We start from the raw sequence: 17,921 nt of genomic DNA, 5'->3' as shown, positions 1-17,921 counted from the left end.
CCAAAAGTACTTTGTAATATTTTGTGTTTTTGCAGTGTTATGTTTTTGCTTCAGTGCTGCAACCAGACTCACCTCTCTTGTCCCTGCAGATCCCACCTGGGCCAGTCTGAACCTGGGCGCCCTCATCTGCATCGAGTGTTCGGGGATCCACCGGAACCTGGGGACCCACCTGTCTCGCGTTCGCTCGTTGGACCTGGACGACTGGCCGGGTGAACTCACACAGGTTCTGGCTGCCATCGGAAACCACATGGCCAACAGCGTGTGGGAGAGCTGCACCCAGGGCCGGACCAAACCCACGCCGAACGCAACACGGTGGGTTGAACCAAACCAACAACTAACCAACATGGCTTAGAGTTTCAGTTTGATAAATAAACCTTTTAATACCAAAATGGGTAAATAAAACCAGCCGTTGCGCAGCACATACAGCGGTAAAACCAGTTGACTGAACTTGCTGGAGCTCAGCTTGGGTTGCTAGGTAACAGCAGAACTTGGCTGGGGTTGCTAGGTAACGCAGTGCCGGTCGAATGTGACTTAACAATTGTTATGTTCTTGGAACGGTTTTGAAACTTGCTGCCAAAAAATGTCTGGATGTTTGTTCTTTATATTGCTTAGGCTGTTTTTAGAAGCAGTAGAGAAATAAATGGAAGTACAAAAATGTACAAAAACTCTTTAAAATTGAGCATTAGTTGCTGAAAAGCTAAAAAATGTGTGTTGTTGAGTCTGCAAATTATCTTTAAAAACTAAATATTATACCAGAATAAAAAGTGTGTTTCTCACCAGAACATGGAGGTTTTCTCTACGCTGTTCGATGTTTTCATGTGCGGTTCTGTGATGGTTCTGTCACCAGAGAGGAACGAGAGTCCTGGATCCGGGCAAAGTATGAGCAGCGAGCCTTCGTTGCTCCTCTACGGCCGGGCTGTGAGGACAGCGTGCCGGTGTCGCTCCTGTCCGCGGTGACCGACCGGGATCTGCCCCGGCTGCTGCTGCTTCTGGCCCACTGCACCAAGGAGCAAATCAACGCACAGCTGGCCGCCACGCCGTCGCGTACGGCTCTGCACGGCGCCTGCCAGCTGGGAGACGTGGTCATGACCCAGCTGCTCGTCTGGGTGGGTGTATTTATGTTTTTACTGCCCGGCGCTAGTCTGACAAGAAACCTTAGATGTCTGGTAATGTTTATTTTTAGAAGAACAAAAGGAAAGAAGCCGAGCCGCATCTTTTCAAGGTTTAAAGCAACAGAAATGAACTGTAACGCTGCTGTTTTTTTATGAGTAATCAAGTTTCACTGAAGAAAAATAAAATGAAAAACGTCTTTTGTGGCACTTTTTGCTCTCTTATAACAAAAGAAAGAGAAAAACAGATTTTAATCCAATGGATTTTGCTCAATTTCTTATCCTATATTAACTATTAAATCCTTACAGGAGCAATATTATCCAAAGTCGACTGTTTTTTAGCTTTATATCATGTTATAATCTTATTCCCTCATTAAAAACAAACCTAGTGTTGCCTTGATTCTTTCATGCATGTTTGAGAAAGCCTTTAATCTCCATGGCAACCATTCAGCCAGTGGAATGTAGGCGGAGTTTCAGAAAGAGCAGGAGTTTCTTAAAGAGACAGAGGCCCAATTTCAAGTTGTTAAATTACATAGTTAAATTTCATATCTACAACATTTTTGTAATAACTGAAGCCAACATGATTCTATAAAATGGCTCTTTATGCCTGCAAAACACATAACTGCCCCTTTAAGGAATTTTAAGTGTTTCCTCTTGTATTTATTCTCTCACAGTATGGAATCGACGTGAAAGCGAAGGACAGCCAAGGTCAGACGCCCATGATGATCGCCAGAAAAACTGGGAGCAAAGGCTGCATGGATATTTTGCTCCAACACGGATGCTCCAACGAAGCGTCCCCCACCGCCTCTGCCGCCGCCGCCGCCACGCCGGTCCTCTCCCGTCGCTCCAGCACTGCCAGCCTGGGCCGGACCAGCTCCAGGAAGTGGGTGTCGTAGCCCGGACGTACCGGATGGACGCCTAGAAGTTCATGATGGGACGAAACAATGTAATAGGGAAAAAGACAGAAAAAAAAACAGTTACTGAAGACTGAACAACATATCAAACAACGTGAAAGCAATATTCATCCGGTGAGTCGATCACTAACGTATTGCTGAAATGCCGTCCTGTAGAGCCGTAGCCGTCTTCTGTCATTCTTAGCGCAGCCAGTCTGTTCGCTTCAGTCCCACTTCCTCCCGATGAAGTGCAATAATCCAGCTGTGATGATGAAGAGCAACAGCTTTAAGTGTGAACTGCATCAGCCGACAGCGCGCTCATCATCTGAGGATTTTTCTTGTGACTGGACCAAATTTTTGTTTTTCTTTGGCTTTAAAAACAAAACCTGAAAACGAATCGGCAGAGAAAATACAGCTAGAAAAACGAAATCTTTGTTCCAACCAGAGATGCAGAATCTATACAACACCTGCAATGTTCAGCGAAAACGCACCCAAAGGGACACAGCTTGAAAAAAAAAAAAAAAAAAAAGGTTTTGTTGAAAATATGTTGGGTTTGTTTTTCATTGTCTTTTATAATTTCTTATTGCCGTACATTCCACGAAGCGCAGTGAGCAGATGTGAACATGCAGTATGTAACCACGTGTTGAAACATTTTATTCTGGATCGCAGAGACGACTACATGAAGATGCTACTCACATTTATATTACTGTTGTGTATTGATCTCATGGTTTTAAAAAGTCAAGTACGGAGCAGTTTGGGACACTTTGTGAATCATGTGAATTACTCATGACTTAAATGAAAATAAAAACATTTTTTATTAGCAATAACAGGATTCTTTTGTTTGTCTTTCCCTTCACAGTTTGTAATCTTGCCCTTCTGAATTGAATTTCCTCGTATGTTGGTCGTTTTTGTTTATTATGGAGGCTGTTAGTGGTTTTAAGGAGTTTATTGACAAAAATGTTATTATTCTTGAGGCATTACACTGGAAATCAAATAGGGAGAAGTATGCAACACGACTGTTGAGGCTCGCTTTCTTTTCTAAAAAAGAAATTACAGATTCCTGAAAATATCTATAAACTGACTTTTATCATCCCTTCTCTGAATGTTAGAGCCAGGCTAGAGATTTTTAAAATTGTTTAATTATGACAATATAATTATAATAATAGCAGAATAAAGACGCTATTTTATCACTTAGGCTGGCCTTAATATTTCATTGTAGAGCTGACCTGATTTCAAAGTCAAAATAAATAGAAGCTTTAAAACACACCTGTCAAACAAGATGGCTGCTTTGGTTACTGAGATCAGTCTGAACTGAAGGAATGCATCGGTAAAAAAAACATTTTACAAAACTGAAATCTTCAAAAGTAAAACAAAAACTCGATTAATCAATAAAATCAATTTATCACCCAGCCATAGTCGAGGTCACAAACTAAAGAAAACCACATAAGGAAAGTGTGTGTGAAAAAAAAAATCTGTTTTGAAATTTAGAGATATATGTTGTGGAGTGTCAAATTCGGTATATGTGATGTCTAGAGATCTATAAAAGAGTTTGTGTCTAAAGATAAACAGATATTTTTCTCTGAGGTTTGTTGTGAAACAGGCCATAGACTGAAATAAATTCCTTCGCTGTTTCTCTGAAGCCTCTTTCTTTCTTTCTTTCTTTCTTTCTTTCTTTCTTTCTTTCTTTCTTTCTTTCTTTCTTTCTTTCTTTCTTTCTTTCTTTCTTTCTTTCTTTCTTTCGGTTGCTTTTTTGTCTGCAGCACCACTTCCAGACGGTAGAGGGCGACTTCTCCGGTCCAGCCGTAGCGTCATACGTCATAAATGTGCGACTGCTCGTCAAAACTGTGCTATAATTAACGTGGAGAGCCACCTGAGTCTGTTTGAAAACAAAGGAAAACAGGAGCCTTTTCTCAGCTTAGACGCTGTTTCTAATGGGTGAGTCTTAATAATGATAATAATAATAATGACAATAACAATGATAATGATGTTTTATTGACGTAAACCGAGTTTAAGCGGCGGGTTTGAGGTGTTTGTGAGCGGAGATGTCTGGATGTGTCTGAGCTCCGTTAGTTTTATCCAAAACTGCAGATCGAGTTCTATAAAAATTGATTTATATCAGTTTATCTTTAAAAGTGAAGCTCATATATTGTATAGATTTAATTTAAGTATTAATTACTGGTTATGTTGTATAGGTAAGGCTTGTTTCTGTAGCTGTTTTTGGTCCACTGTATTTAATTTTGGAGCAATATCTCTCCTGAAAAGCTTTATGGAGGTTCTGGTTTCATTTCCGAGCAGAACTTGGCATCAGCGCGCTGAAAGAACCGATACTGGGCTGATTTATTATAAATAAATCAGCCAACTGGACGGACCTAAACCTCACTGAGAATCTGAGGTTTGATCATGTCAAGAGAAAGTCGAGCTGAAGAGCCACTAATGAAGTAATCTGAAGCCCCTGTTTCTAATCCAGACTATTTTAAGTGCAGTAATTCATGCAAAAAGAGCCTTGACTAAGTGTAACAGAGAGACAAATGTGTGTATATGGATAGGATGATTGAATTTTGCCCAAAATAATAATAATAATCAATAATTAATAATAACAGTAGTAATATGTATTTGTGGTGAGATTTTTAATCGATGCATATGTTTAGAACCACCTAGTGGCGTGATGAGAAACTGCATGCAGCGGGTCCTTCAGGCGCTCTCCCGGCTTCCCCCACCAGGATTCTGAGGAATGCTGGTGGAGCTGTGGGGCCACTTGCATTCAATTAGAAGTCACATTGTGAAGAGTGATTTATCCTGTGTCATACTAGTGAAGAAGGTGACACTGGTGCTGTGACAAGTGAGGAAGGTTACATAGTACTGAATAGACATACCATATAGTAAACAGAAATACTTTTCAGTAGTGCCACATTTAAGTGCTTAAAATACGTTTTTTTTTCTTCTGATGAATCTCCCACAAATTCTAGAATGTGTTTTGCTTTACAATCAGGTCAAATAGCAGTTAATTATCCTTGCATATTTTTCCACGTCAGTTTTTCTCTCCACTCAACTTTCCATTGATATGTACAGAAGTGTTTTACTGTTAGAGGTTGGGAATAAATCGATCAATTGGATAAAAATTTGCGCATTTAAGTCTTTTTTATAAAATATTAGGAATGCGTAAATGATGCAAAAGTATTTCATTTTTTTAAACGATAAAATAAACGTTTTATTGTCTAATATGCAATGACGGCGTTCTTTTGGTGAACGCTTGAACATTTCGAGCAAAGAATGCATCTTCAGCAAAAGAAATATGTTTAACGTGAAACTTTCAGCACTTTCTGCTCAACTTCTCAATAAAGTATATTCCATGAGATTTTTTAAAATTTATTTATTTTTCTATAGAATTTGAACCAGTTGAAGCTAAAATGATATTTGAGGAGTTCTGGATAGAATAAATCTACAAACATGCTTTTATTGATCTTAAATGTAAAATGTTTTTATTTTTATACAGTTTTGGCTTAATTACTGCATTGAGTGTGTTGTTCTTTCAGTAATTGGTAATTTTTCACCTTATATTCTGCAGTTAACAATTAATCATTTACTAAATTAGCAGACGATTATGTTCATAATTGATTAATTAACCCTGCATAATAAATCAGCTTTTAGGGAAGAATTGCTGCAGTGATGAGCTAACCTCTGTGCGTTTTTCTCTCCAGGAGGTCAGTAGGAGGTCAGCGGCGGCAGCAGGGATGCGAATCCAGCTGAAGGGTCCCGGCCACGCCGCCACCCTGCTGGCGGAGCTCAACCGCTGCCGGCTGACACGTCAGTACTGCGACGTGTTCCTGCAGGTCGGCAGCCGAACGTTTGCGGCGCACCGCGCGGTGCTGGCCTGCGCCGGCACGTACTTTCAAAACCTGTTCAGCCGGGCGCCGACCACGATGTCGCCAGCGTTTTCGCTGGAGTTTGTCTCGCCGGCCAACTTCGAGAAGGTTCTGACGTTCGTCTATACTGGGGAGATCCTGATCGACCTCATCGACGTCGGCGTGCTGTACGAGCTGGCGGAGAGGCTCGGCGTCGGAGAGCTGGTGCGGGCGTGCCACGCCACCTTTCCGGACTTGCAGGTTTCTGCTAAAGCGGGTCGAGACGGAGAGCTGCCGCTGGACTCGGGGTTGATCGGCGGCGGTGCGACCTCTGATCCATCGTTGTGCTCCTCCGCAGCGTCCTGCTCTTCCCTCTCCTCATCTGTCGGTCAGTCTGCGGCGCCGACACCCGCTGCAGCTCCTTCACCTCTTTTCCAGAGGTAGGTAGAGAACACAAAAATTGTATTTGAGTAAAAGTAAAAAATATCCATCCAAGAAATTACTCGAGTAAAAAATATTTGGTAAAAAGTCGACAGAAGTACTGAGTAACTGATCAAACCATCAATAATGTAATATTTAAAAATTACGTCATCAGACAGATCAAAATATAAAGTTAAGTGGAAATTCTGGTATTTTAACAATGAAAATTACAATAATTCATTTAAGTAACAAAAAAATCAAATCAGGCAAAATATCTTTTTTCTAAATCAGTTTCTTTCAAAATAAAACTGAAACTTTAACAGAAACTGCAGGTGCGTTTCTGTGTCTGGTGAATTTTTGGTTAAAACATGTTTGGTTTTCATTCAGTGGGAAGAAAATCCAGAAATGTTACTCGTGTAAGAGAGTACAAATACTTTATAATAAAATTACTCAAGTAAATGTAACTAGTTACTGCCCCTCTCTGCTCTATTCCAACCAAGAACCGGCAGGTTAGAAACCCAGGAAGCAGGTCTGACTCTGGACCTGAAGGCCGAAGACTTCCAGTCCCACATCGGTTACGGACAGATGCCGAGCCGCCCGGCGCTGAAGCTGAAAACCGAGCAGAGCTGCGACGACTGCGTGACGCGATGCAACCCTGCGCCCTCTGACCTCTGCTCCCTCCCGGACTCCTCCGCTCAGCTCGGACCCGAAGCGCCGACCTCCTCCTCTGGAGAGCCTCCAGCCGGCCTGCAGGGGGCGCCGGTGACGAGCAAACAGGGAGACTGTGTGCTGATGTTTGAGGAGGTTGAAGTGAGGGAGAGTAAAGGTGAGATGGAGGAAGAGGAGTGGCGACAGCTGGCTGGAGAAATAATCGAGCTGAGCGACGATGAGACCTACATGGAGGAGGAAGATGAGGAAGATGATCTGGTGTGTGTGGAGAACGGCGCAAGAGACGAAGGGAGCAGGAGCGGCCTGGTAAACACGGTTTGTTGCTTAGCGGCAGATTAGCATCACACTTATGATTAATAGGATTCAAAAAGAGATTTAAAAAAACAAGAAAGTTTTGAGATTAATCTGACATTTTCTAGATTTTTTTTGAGATTTCTGAGTTTGAAAAGATAAATAATTGCTAGAAAAATGTCTGATATAAATTTCAGAAGTTGTCTAGAAATAACTGAAATTTCTAAGTTTGAAAAATAAAACTAAATAAGGAAGTTTAAAAGCAAAAAAATACTTTTGGAGAGTTTGAATTCGACTTTTGTAAATTTTGTCAGTTAAAAAGTCGAAAAATTTCAACTTTTGAAAGTCAGGAAAAAAAAATTCTATAAAACTTCAGAAATTAATCTACAAATTTCAAGGGTCTTTTTGGCGTAAATTTACAAAAAAAAAAATTCTCTCTACAATGACCCTAATCCGCCGTCGAAATTCTGGAACCTAAAGTCAATTTAAAGTTTCCTTTGAGGGTTAAAGGTCAACGGAGCAGAAGCAACTGCTTGATTTTGTATGCATTTTTTTTGGTGTGTTTTTCTCCTGCAGGTGAGCAGAAATCAGCTGTCGTGTAAAGCCTGTTCTGCGCCGCTCCCTGCAGACCCGGTCGTGGTGAAGCGACACGCCGAGGCTCACCTGACGGAGCTGGGCCTCTGCCGGCTGTGCGGCGCCTCGTTCCCGGACCGGGCCGCCGCCGTGGCCCACTCCCTCGCCCACGTCAGCGTTCAGCTCTTCTCCTGCGAAATGTGTCGGCAGGAGTTCTGCAGCCAGAGCAAACTGCTGCGCCACCACCACCAGACGGCCGCTACCTACAGCATCCCGCAGGGGGCGCTGATGAGCAGCGGACAGGGCTCAGAGCTGAAGTGTGCGGTGTGCACCAAAACCCTCAGCAAGGACTTCCAGGTAAATGTTAAAGATAGACATATGAATATATTAAGACAAAATTTAATGGGTTTTGTTGGAGTTTTTTGTGATAAATTAAAATAAAGTGGTAAATAATTGAGAAAAATGTTCATAGAAGTATACCTTGTTGTTTTCTTCCCCCCCAACATCTGGATACAAGCAGACTATTTATTAAAAGGATTTTTTTACCCATAAGAATAAGTAAAAAAGACACAATCAAAATAAGATTTTTAAAATTGAATTTATCCCAAAAAAATTAATTCATGTTTATTTAAATTTTTAATTAAACAAAAATTTAAATTACATTTTTACGTGTTTTGCTAAATTCTCATTTTGCATGTTTTTGTACTTCCATTTGGGTTTGTCCTGCCTCTACAGCCAGATGTTTTTTGGAGTCTGGAAAATCATTCAATTCAAAAAGATCCCGATTGTAACGTCACGAATTAGCAGTTTCCCCCGTTACCTAGCAACAGGAGCACATTTGGTCAGCTGGTTTAATCGCTGCATCTGTTATACAATGGCTGCTGGAAAAGACAAGTGTTTTGTTGTTGACTTGCCATCCTGAAACCACTTGCTGCATTCTTGTTGGTTGTGCAGGAGGCTCCACTTCTGCTCTTCAATTTGCAGCCATTTTAAACATTGAGTTGAGGGCGTGGCCAGAAGAATTTGGATTTAAAATGACAAGACGCCTAAAACAGCTCATTCCGACTAAAATCTCTATAAGAATGATTTGTGCAGAAAAAATGTAATAAACATGCTTTATGCCGCTCATAGACCTATCTTATCCTGTTCAAGGAACCATAGTGGGTCACCTTCAAGGCTTTATGGTTATTTTTGTGCTTCTGTTCCTCCCCAGACGCTCAGAGACCACCTGCTGAGCCATGTGTGTCTGCAGACCCTGACCTGTGGGGTCTGCCACCTGCCTCAGCTCTCTCTCTGCTCCCTGCTGTGGCACGCCCTCGCCCACCTCTCCCTGCCCGTCTTCACCTGCCCTCACTGTGCCTGCTGCTTCGTAGAGCGCCCCCTGCTGGACAGACACATGGCAGCTCATGCCGACGAGGCGGCCGCTAAGGAGAAGCAGCGTCTGGCGCACAAAGCGGAGGAGATGCATTGCTTCCTGTGCCCACAGACGTTCGTCTCCTCCTCTGCCTTCCAGCTCCACCTCGCAATGCACACCTCAGAGTCCCTGAACGACGGCGGCGGCTGCCTCGGCAAGCGGAAAGCCGACCACTCCCTGGACTGTCCTCCATCTTCCTCTTCCTCGTCTCCACGCGACGTCGGCGGCCTCTCGAAGATCAACCTGGGTTTGGGGATGGCAATCGGCTTCAGCGTGCCGGAGAAGCTAGGCTTCCCGCCCGCGGCGGGGCAGGACAGTACTGCCATGGACGGGGGCGTCCGCGGGAAGTGGTACCGCTGTCGCTACTGCGGCAAATGCTTCGCCCACTCAGGGGAGTTCACCTACCACCTGCGGATCCACACCGGAGAGAAGCCATACCAGTGCAAGGTGTGCCTGCGGTTCTTCAGGGGCCGATCCACCATAATCTGCCACCTGAAGACGCACGCCGGCGCCCTGATGTACCGCTGCACCGTCTGCGGACTCTACTTCTCCACCCTCAAGCTGGTGTCGTCGCACATGGAGCTACACAAAGGCCACCTGCCGGCCGACTTCAACATCGAGCAGACCTTCATGTACAACGACCACTCCAAGGAGCCGCTGCTGCCCGCCGGCGACGCCTGATACACTGACAACACTAAGAACAAAAGATTTCAAATTAATCTCAGAAATTATCTGCTAAAACATGGAGATTTCTGAGTTTGAAAAGTCAAAAATGTGATGGAAAAAAATCTGAAATTTTTATATTAATCTCATCTTGAAAAGCAAAATAATAGAACTTTTTTAGTTTGAAAGTCAAAGTTTTTGAAATTGAGCTCGAAATGTTCTAGAGAAACATGAACATTTTTGAGTTTGAGAAGTCAAAAATTTACTAGAAAAAATTTTTAAAAATGGATTTCTCAGTTGGTTTCTTTTTGTGGAAATTACTAAATTTTTTCTTACTGTTTTTATTTGTAATGGCCTGTCAGCTTCTGCATTTTATTCTTTCACCCATTATTCAATCAGTTTGTCCAGTCAATCGATTTATTTGTTTGTCTGTTTAATCATTTGTTTGCTCATCTGCTGGTTTACTTGTCCATCAGTACATCAACTTATCCCTTTTTATCCACCCATGTCTCTGTTTGACCGTCTGTTAATCCATTTGTTCAGCTGTTCATCACTCATCTATAATGGCCAGAAGGTGCAAACGACAAAATGAACTGCAATAGAAAAACAAATGTAATGGAAAATGTTGCAGTGGAAGAAAAAATGCCACAAATGGCGAAACAAAAACAACTGAAACTACCAAACGCCACAAAACAGAAATGCTCCAGACCACTAGGGGGCGTCAACCACCAAATCAGATTCCAAGTAAAGATTTTATGATTTAAATTGGATGTCTAGAAGAAACTCTAAGGAAGAAAATGTGCATTTTACTTTATATTAATTTTTTGCTGCATTTTCACTTTTCCCTTCATTTCCAGGAGTTGCAGCATTTTTTTTGTTGCATTTTTGTTATTTGTGTATTTTACAGTTTGCATCATTCGTCCAATAACTTGCAAACATCTGATAATCAGCAATTAATTAGTCAAACTGTTTAAAATTACATTTTGAATTTTTTTGCCCAAAATAAAAACACTTTCACAGCAAAATTAGGAAACTGTCAGAAAACATAAGTTATAATCAAACACTTTTTGCATTATCTGGAGGATCCATTGTCGTAGTTTGTATGTGGTTTTGTACTTCTGTTTTTTGGAAGAAAGAACAGTCAAGTTGCACTTTTAGGTTCTGGTTGAGGTGAAAACTGGAATATCTAATTTCTCATGTGCCTGTTGAAGAATTAAACGTGTTTTTATGTGTATGAATAAATCCTTTAACTCTTTGTACGACGCTGGTGAACATGTGACCTTACAGAAGGCCAGTCAGGTCCAAACTGAAACTTTTGATCTCTGTTGAAACACAGAACGCTGTCGTCTTTATCAAAATTAATCTATCTAAAAGTTGGGTTTTTATTGTCAGTGAGTGATATTTACACTATTATTAATATATCTTATCATTGTAGCATCCAGAACTAATGGTTTCTTATTTTTGTTAGTGTCCTAAAGTTAAATTTTTTTAAACTTCAGTTAAAGTCAGAAAGTGCATTTCTTATATATTTTTCTGACTTAGCAGAAAGGAAGCCGTTCATCCTGTAACTGTCAACGCGTTTCTGTGATAAACGCCTGTCGTAACTCATATTTATAGATATTTATTGTTTTTATGCCTTTATACCTTTCCATATCTCTTTGTTTTAAAAATGAATAAAATTGATGCCTCTAGGAATATTGTTTCCTATGATTTATCGCTGTTTAGAGTGCCATAAAATCAATCCGTCATCAAATTTCTGCTGATGAACTTGTGGAAAAATGCTGCTCAAAGTCAGTCTATCCTGACCTTTGACCTCTTTAGAGCCTGGTCCTTTCCTGCTATTGTGCCAACCGTGAACTGATGCTCCTCTCCCCCCTTTTCTTTCCTGCCTTCTTATCTTCTAACATTCCAGAAATTGAAGTTAATGTTATAAAGATCAGTTGAATGGCTTGTGAAAATAAACACAGCTTCCTAACATGTTGCTCAGCATCTTTGATCTCTCCAATAACACTGACTAAAGAGCAAAGTTTTGCTTTCAGGCATATATATTGTACACCTCAAATCTTCTTTATTTTTCTGTAAACATTCATGTCTGATGAAAATAACAGCTAAATAAAATTTCAAACCAAAGAAAAATGTTGATTTTAAAGGATAATTTCTTACTTTTTATACCTAAAATTAGCCTGATTACAATACAACTTGTTGGTAATATTTGGTTCTTGGCTAAATGCTATTAAGTATAGAACTTGGATGTTAATATAGCTTGTACTGTTAGCATACAGGTGTTAGGAAATTATGCTATCTTTCACATAAAGATAGCATCTTGCTGTTATCAGTGGATATTTAGTTAATAAATGAACTAGACTGCTAAAGTTAGCATTTTAACTGAAACACAGAAGTTAAGACTTTAGTTTTAGCCTTGATAGTTAAAGTTATCCAAAATTTAATGTTCAGTACACGTGCTGTATTTTATCTAACTATAACATAAATTTCAGTTAGCAAAATGGAAGAAGCCAATTCAGTTTAGCTAACATGCTACTGCTATTATATGCCAACTTTTTGGCATTTTTGAAAATAAAAGAATTGCAATTAGAATAAAGGAAAGTGCTATCTATTCAATTCAATAAAAAAACAACTTTTATTAATCCCAAAGGGAAACTAAATGAAACTAGTATATTCCAAGCGTCTTTAAGAGTTGTGGTGTATGGTTATTCTGTGGACAGTGTGAAAAACGCTGTAGAACATGTTATCAGCGCAGTACCGACAATATTCCACAGCAACGTGTCCTAAAGCCAAGCAGAGACGCTGAAGTAGGGGATAAAATCGATGGAGGAGACAGTTTGAACTTCTTCCTTCCTTCTGTTCTTTGGTCCTGCTATGCATCCTTGTAGCCTCATTTGAAACTCCTTCAAGGTTAAAAAACGTAACTAAAATAACCTTATTGCCATGGTTACGCATCATAACTTAAGTTAGGCGGATATTAGCAAAAACTAATTATCTAACTTCATAGAATTTCTGAAAGCAAAGTTGAAGTTTGCTACTGATAGCTAACATGCTAACAGAGCATGTTAGCTAATGTTGGATAAAATGTTACCGTAACTCCCGCTAATGTTATCTAATATGAGTTCTATCTTGTTCTAATATATGTCTAAAACATTTACTAGCAAACATAGTAAAATGCTAACGTTCCAAGTAAGAAGTAAAAAATGCTAATAACGTTCAAAATGAGGCTAAACTAGCAAACAACTAGTTAATTTAGTTTTCAAATACTTTCTAAAGTAAAAGCGTCACCAACTCAAATGTAGTTTTATATGCAAAGTATTATTTTTGAAAAAAGCAAATGAAGAAATCTGTTAAAATTTAATCAATTAACTTCCAAGTAAAACGTTTGTTTACTGCAAAACCACGTTTAATATCACCTAAATGTTAATTTAGGTGGCTTTTCAAAATAAAGTTAACGGAGCCTTTTCATAATAAAGGTGAATTATTATAAAGCTGTGTTCCAAATTTTGGAGTGTTAAGGCATGGACATTAAAATGCCATTGCAGTTTTTCTAGTACATTGATGTTGATTACAGATTTTCCAATTTAAACAGAGACAGTCAATGTTTAAAGTGTTTTTTATTCCATATACACAGATCATTACCACATCAGAAATGTTAAATAAGCATATGGTGATGTATGCCATGATTTTATCTGCAAATAAACAGCTGTATTTTGTTTTTAAGTTTAGAATTTCACAAGGTGTCTGACTCTGCAGATGTGTTGTTTACACACATTCCTGGTGTGGCACTATTCTTCCTCTTGTGTTGAAAGATTACAGACATTGGCTCAAGGTCCTGTGGGAGCTGAGCAGCTTTGCAGGAAAAACAAATATTTCCTGCCCTGCTCTACTTAAAACTGATGACATTCATGCATGGATAATAAGCAGGAAGTGGGATATGAGAGGAAGTTGTGTCCATTAGTTACCTCTGCTATACGCCAAAGTCCAGATTTTGCTGAAATAACTCAAAATGTCTGATTCCTGATGATCTTTTCCTTATGACCCGACGTCAGACTGGCTGGTGCTCGCGTTACTCATTTTCCTCTGCCTCCCTGGGTCTTCTTTGCCCCCATTGGGAGTATTGGGCTTCGGCCCCACTTCCAGCTGATCCGCCATTTGGTCCTTGGGGATGTAGCTTATGACGGTGTTGATCAGGTTGCGGCGAAAGCTCTTGCTAAGGAAGTTGTAGAGGAACGGATTGGCGACGCAGTGAAAAAGCGAGAGACCCTGCACCACAATGAAGGAGAAGTAGAGGACTTCCACTACGTTGCAGCTGAACATGAAGGGGTCGAGATCATCAATGATCATCAGCAACATGACCAGGTGGTAGGGCAACCAGCAGACGACAAACACCAGCGAATATACGTGGACCAACCAGACGTCCCTCCGGCCCTCCACGTCCGGGGCGGTCCTGACCGCCCGGGCGATCAAGACGTTGCAGGTGATGATGATGGCCGCCGGGCCGAGGAACTGGAAGATCGTACAGAGGAAGGCAACGGAGACGAACCACTCGGTGAAGTTGTGCTCAGGCAGCATGTAGCAACCCGGTTCGTCCCACTCTAGGATATCCACATGGACGTTCTCCAACAGGGCCAAAAACAGCGACAGCAGCCACAGACCCCCACAGATGAGCCACCGCTGGCGGCCAATGACGGGAAGCAGGGTGGGCAGCGATGGTCTGGTCAGCGCCAGGTAGCGCTCCAAGGTCATCAAGGCCAGGAAGAAGGAGCTGCTGTAGAAGTTGACCACATAGATGAGGTTGGTGACCTTGCAGAGGAAGCTGCCCCACAGCCAAACCTTGTCCAGGGTCACCTCCATCATGAAGAACGGCTGGATGACGATCACCATCAGGTCCGATAGGCTCACGTTGATGATGCAGAAGAGGACCCCGCTGGCGGAGTGGCGGCGCCGCCAGTTGACCCAGACAACCAGCAGGTTCTCCAGCAGGCCCACCATGAAGATGAACAGGTAGATGAGGAAGAGGGCAATGCGCCTGTAGTTGGCGTCCAGCTCGATGGTGCACTCATAGATGAACCACGGCGTGCCGTTCAGGAAGTCCAGCGAGTGGTTGTGGTCGAAGGTCATGGTCTGAAGGGAGGCAAAGGAGAAATGCTTCATATCTGGACTCAGTTTTGGTTTAATCAGAGTTAATCTGATTAAACGTCTCAGATGTTACGCAACCGCAGACGCTGGAGGGGCGGCGGGCGTGCCGCGCAAAATGTTAGGAAAACTGCAGCAGGTTTAATAATAACCACACTGTAAAAACACAAAACATCACCAAGTATTTTGATCTAGTTTCTACTGCCAATACCTTTATACGTTTTAAAAAAGACAAAACTAACTCAAAATTATCTATCATAGGGAGATAATTTCACTAATAAGACATGGTTTCTATTTTATAAGTGAAATAATCAACCAATGGAACTGGTACTTTTTAAATTAATCTAAAAGATTAAATACATTTTTTAAATAAGAAAATAAACATACAATGCTTTAGTAAATTTGAACCAGATGAAATTAAAACTCTTAAATGCAAATATATATATATATATATATATCAGCTATTGGCCTTTTGTTGAGTATATATTCTCTAACAATAGATTACTAAATTAGTTGACAATTACTTTAATAATCGATTAATCACAATTAATCGATTGCACTAAAAACTAGACAGAAATACTTGGTCATGTTTTGTGTTTTTATTTAACTTAAAACAAGCTCTTAAATTTTGCTGAATAAATACTTTTAATTGTCAAATTTTTAGTGCCTTGAGATATTTGCAGCAGAAACTAGACCAAAGATACTTGGTTATATTTTGTGGTTTTGTAGTGTAACAACATAAATAAATAAATAAATCCCTCATTCCCGTGGCATTCAGCAATCTTTCCTGCTTTTCTAAACTGTCAACTAATTTTGTACATTTCAACAACTGCACAGTTTAAAGTGATGCTAAATGAATGCAGTGTTTACTGCAGTTGAAACCTGCAAGCTCAATGTTTTCAGCAGTTTTCAGTTTACAGAAGTTTTACAGTTAAAATGCAACTTTTTGTAGTTTTTTTTCTAGTATATCTGTCTGTAATTTAACGTTCCTGAAGATTTAAACATCTCAAAAAATTCTGTTCAATCCATCAGCTGAACATAGAAAGAGTGTTAACCCCCAAACTGACTGTTTATCTAAACAAAAATCCAAAAATGTGTCTCCATGGAACGAATTCGTAGTTTAAAGAAAGTTTTAAAAAGCTCAGGCATGTAAAAGGCAAACATGTGGAAGACATTGAAAAATTAAGTAGGGATGAAATCTATTATTAAAAACTAAATTCACACTATAAAACATGGTGGTGGCAGCATCATGCTCTTGAGATTCTTTTCTTCAGCAAAGATGAACATGGAGAGAAACAAGTAGTAATCCTGGCATTGCATACAGTCAGAGCTAGTTTAGGTCACAGCAGAATGGTCTAGTCAAAGTAAAGGCTGATCACAAATGTTCTCACATTGAGCTTGATATTTAAAAAAAAAATAGAAAGCATATCTAGATGTGTAAACTGGATATCCACACCCAACAAAACTAGCAGCAAAAATGGGATCTTCACAGTGTTTGTTCAAGATATCGACTGCAAGAGCATGCCACACTTTTCAGATTTGCATAATTTTCTGTTGGTTTTATCACATAAAATCCAAAATAAAATCCATTTCCTGGAAATGGATAACAAATGTGACCTTTTACACTGCAAGAACAAAATATTACCACATATTTTTGGTTCAGTTTCTCATGCAAATATTTTAGTACACTTGAAATGAAACAACGTAACTTTTCTGTAAGAAATAGTCGCTCGTTTTAAGTTAATATTGTTGAAAAATAAAGTTCAAGTCCCACTGGGAGATTATTTCACTTATAATACAACATTCTTTTCATGTTATAAGTGAAATAATTATAATTTTTGACCCAAAACACGCTGCTATGTTTTGCTGAAATGTTACTTGTAAGTCAGTACATTTTAAATATGTTATAACTAACTTACAAGTATCTTTTTAGTAAGAAATATGAGTTTAAGTAAATAATTTCTTAATATTGATGAAAAAGCACTGGTTCCACTGGTAGATTATTTCAGTTAAAAATTGGGAAAAATGTCTTAACAGAAAAAAAATAATCTGCTGGTGGAAATATTACTTTTTAATCAATATGAAAGAGTTATTGACTTAAAACAAACTCCTATAAAAAATCCAGTGTTAAGGTCAGATTATAAGCATTTTAATGAACATAGCAACACCTTTTTATCCGATTGAAACATTTCCAAACATAAAACTTCATCCTACCTTTCTGTGGAAGCAGGTTTTCTGGATTTAAACTCGTTCTTTCTTTTTCCTTCTGCAGGTTTTACTTTTCCTCCCTGCCTGGAGCCAACGCCTTCCAGCTCTGATGCTTCGGACAATCTGAGGGATCAAGCAGACAGGAGTCTCTGCCCTCCCACTTCCCATGAACTCACAGATGCTGACAGGACATCCTCAGTTAGCGATGAGAAGAGGGACTGAAGTCCAGGAAAACTCAATAAAACTGATAAAATGTCTGTTTAGCCTTCCCCCCCCTTTGATTTGTCTCCTTAGAGCAGAATTTATCCAAATTTGTCACTTCTTACATAATTCACCTACCATGTATTTTAAAAGGTTTGCTTGTTACATAGCAACAAAAAATTGTGAATAAAAAGAGAAAAAAGTATATGCTGATGTACATCTTCTAGTCACTCAGGTTCTGGGCTTTGACTAAGCCATTCTACGACATGGATGTGCTTTTAATGAAACTTTGAAAGTAATTTTGGTCTAATTTCTAGTGGAAATGTCATATTACACTTAAAATAATACAAAAACTAACTCACAAGTAACTTTTCAACATGATATAGGAGCTTGTTTTAAGTCAATAATTCCTTAATGTTGATTAACTAAAAAGTAATTGTTTCTGCATTCTTTCATTGGCAGATTATTTCACTTATAACAAGACATTTTCCCATGT

At 39.9% G+C, this 17,921-nt stretch overlaps 3 protein-coding genes across 7 annotated transcripts in view; 2 read left to right on the top strand and 1 right to left on the bottom strand.

Moving 5' to 3' along the window:
- Window positions 1–2,829, top strand: part of LOC102218104 (arf-GAP with GTPase, ANK repeat and PH domain-containing protein 1) — a 29,887-nt gene extending 27,058 nt beyond the window's left edge. For all 5 annotated transcript variants that reach the window (XM_023336441.1, XM_023336451.1, XM_023336428.1 and 2 more), the window contains 3 exons: window positions 90–312; window positions 848–1,106; window positions 1,784–2,829. In XM_023336441.1, the coding sequence (XP_023192209.1) occupies window positions 90–312; window positions 848–1,106; window positions 1,784–2,005 (704 nt within the window). In that variant the 3' untranslated portion in view covers window positions 2,006–2,829. The remainder of the gene's footprint in view (window positions 1–89; window positions 313–847; window positions 1,107–1,783) is intronic.
- A 1,009-nt stretch (window positions 2,830–3,838) lies between these two features.
- Window positions 3,839–11,569, top strand: zbtb39 (zinc finger and BTB domain containing 39). The gene is made up of 5 exons (XM_023336036.1): window positions 3,839–3,937; window positions 5,701–6,284; window positions 6,765–7,239; window positions 7,801–8,154; window positions 9,011–11,569. Exons 2-5 carry the CDS (start codon window positions 5,734–5,736, stop codon window positions 9,890–9,892), a joined length of 2,262 nt encoding a protein of 753 aa, XP_023191804.1. The 5' UTR covers window positions 3,839–3,937; window positions 5,701–5,733; the 3' UTR covers window positions 9,893–11,569.
- A 1,906-nt stretch (window positions 11,570–13,475) lies between these two features.
- Window positions 13,476–17,450, bottom strand: LOC102218615 (G-protein coupled receptor 182). Its single transcript, XM_005801944.2, has 2 exons — window positions 17,231–17,450; window positions 13,476–15,004 (listed from the first exon to the last, which is right to left on the bottom strand). Exon 2 carries the CDS (start codon window positions 14,999–15,001, stop codon window positions 13,913–13,915), a length of 1,089 nt encoding a protein of 362 aa, XP_005802001.1. The 5' UTR covers window positions 15,002–15,004; window positions 17,231–17,450; the 3' UTR covers window positions 13,476–13,912.
- Between the last annotated feature and the right edge of the window lie 471 nt (window positions 17,451–17,921).

Source organism: Xiphophorus maculatus, chromosome 1 (genome assembly GCF_002775205.1).
Source record: "Xiphophorus maculatus strain JP 163 A chromosome 1, X_maculatus-5.0-male, whole genome shotgun sequence".
Lineage (NCBI taxonomy): Eukaryota > Metazoa > Chordata > Actinopteri > Cyprinodontiformes > Poeciliidae > Xiphophorus > Xiphophorus maculatus.
This window is presented reverse-complemented; position numbering and strand designations above follow the sequence as displayed.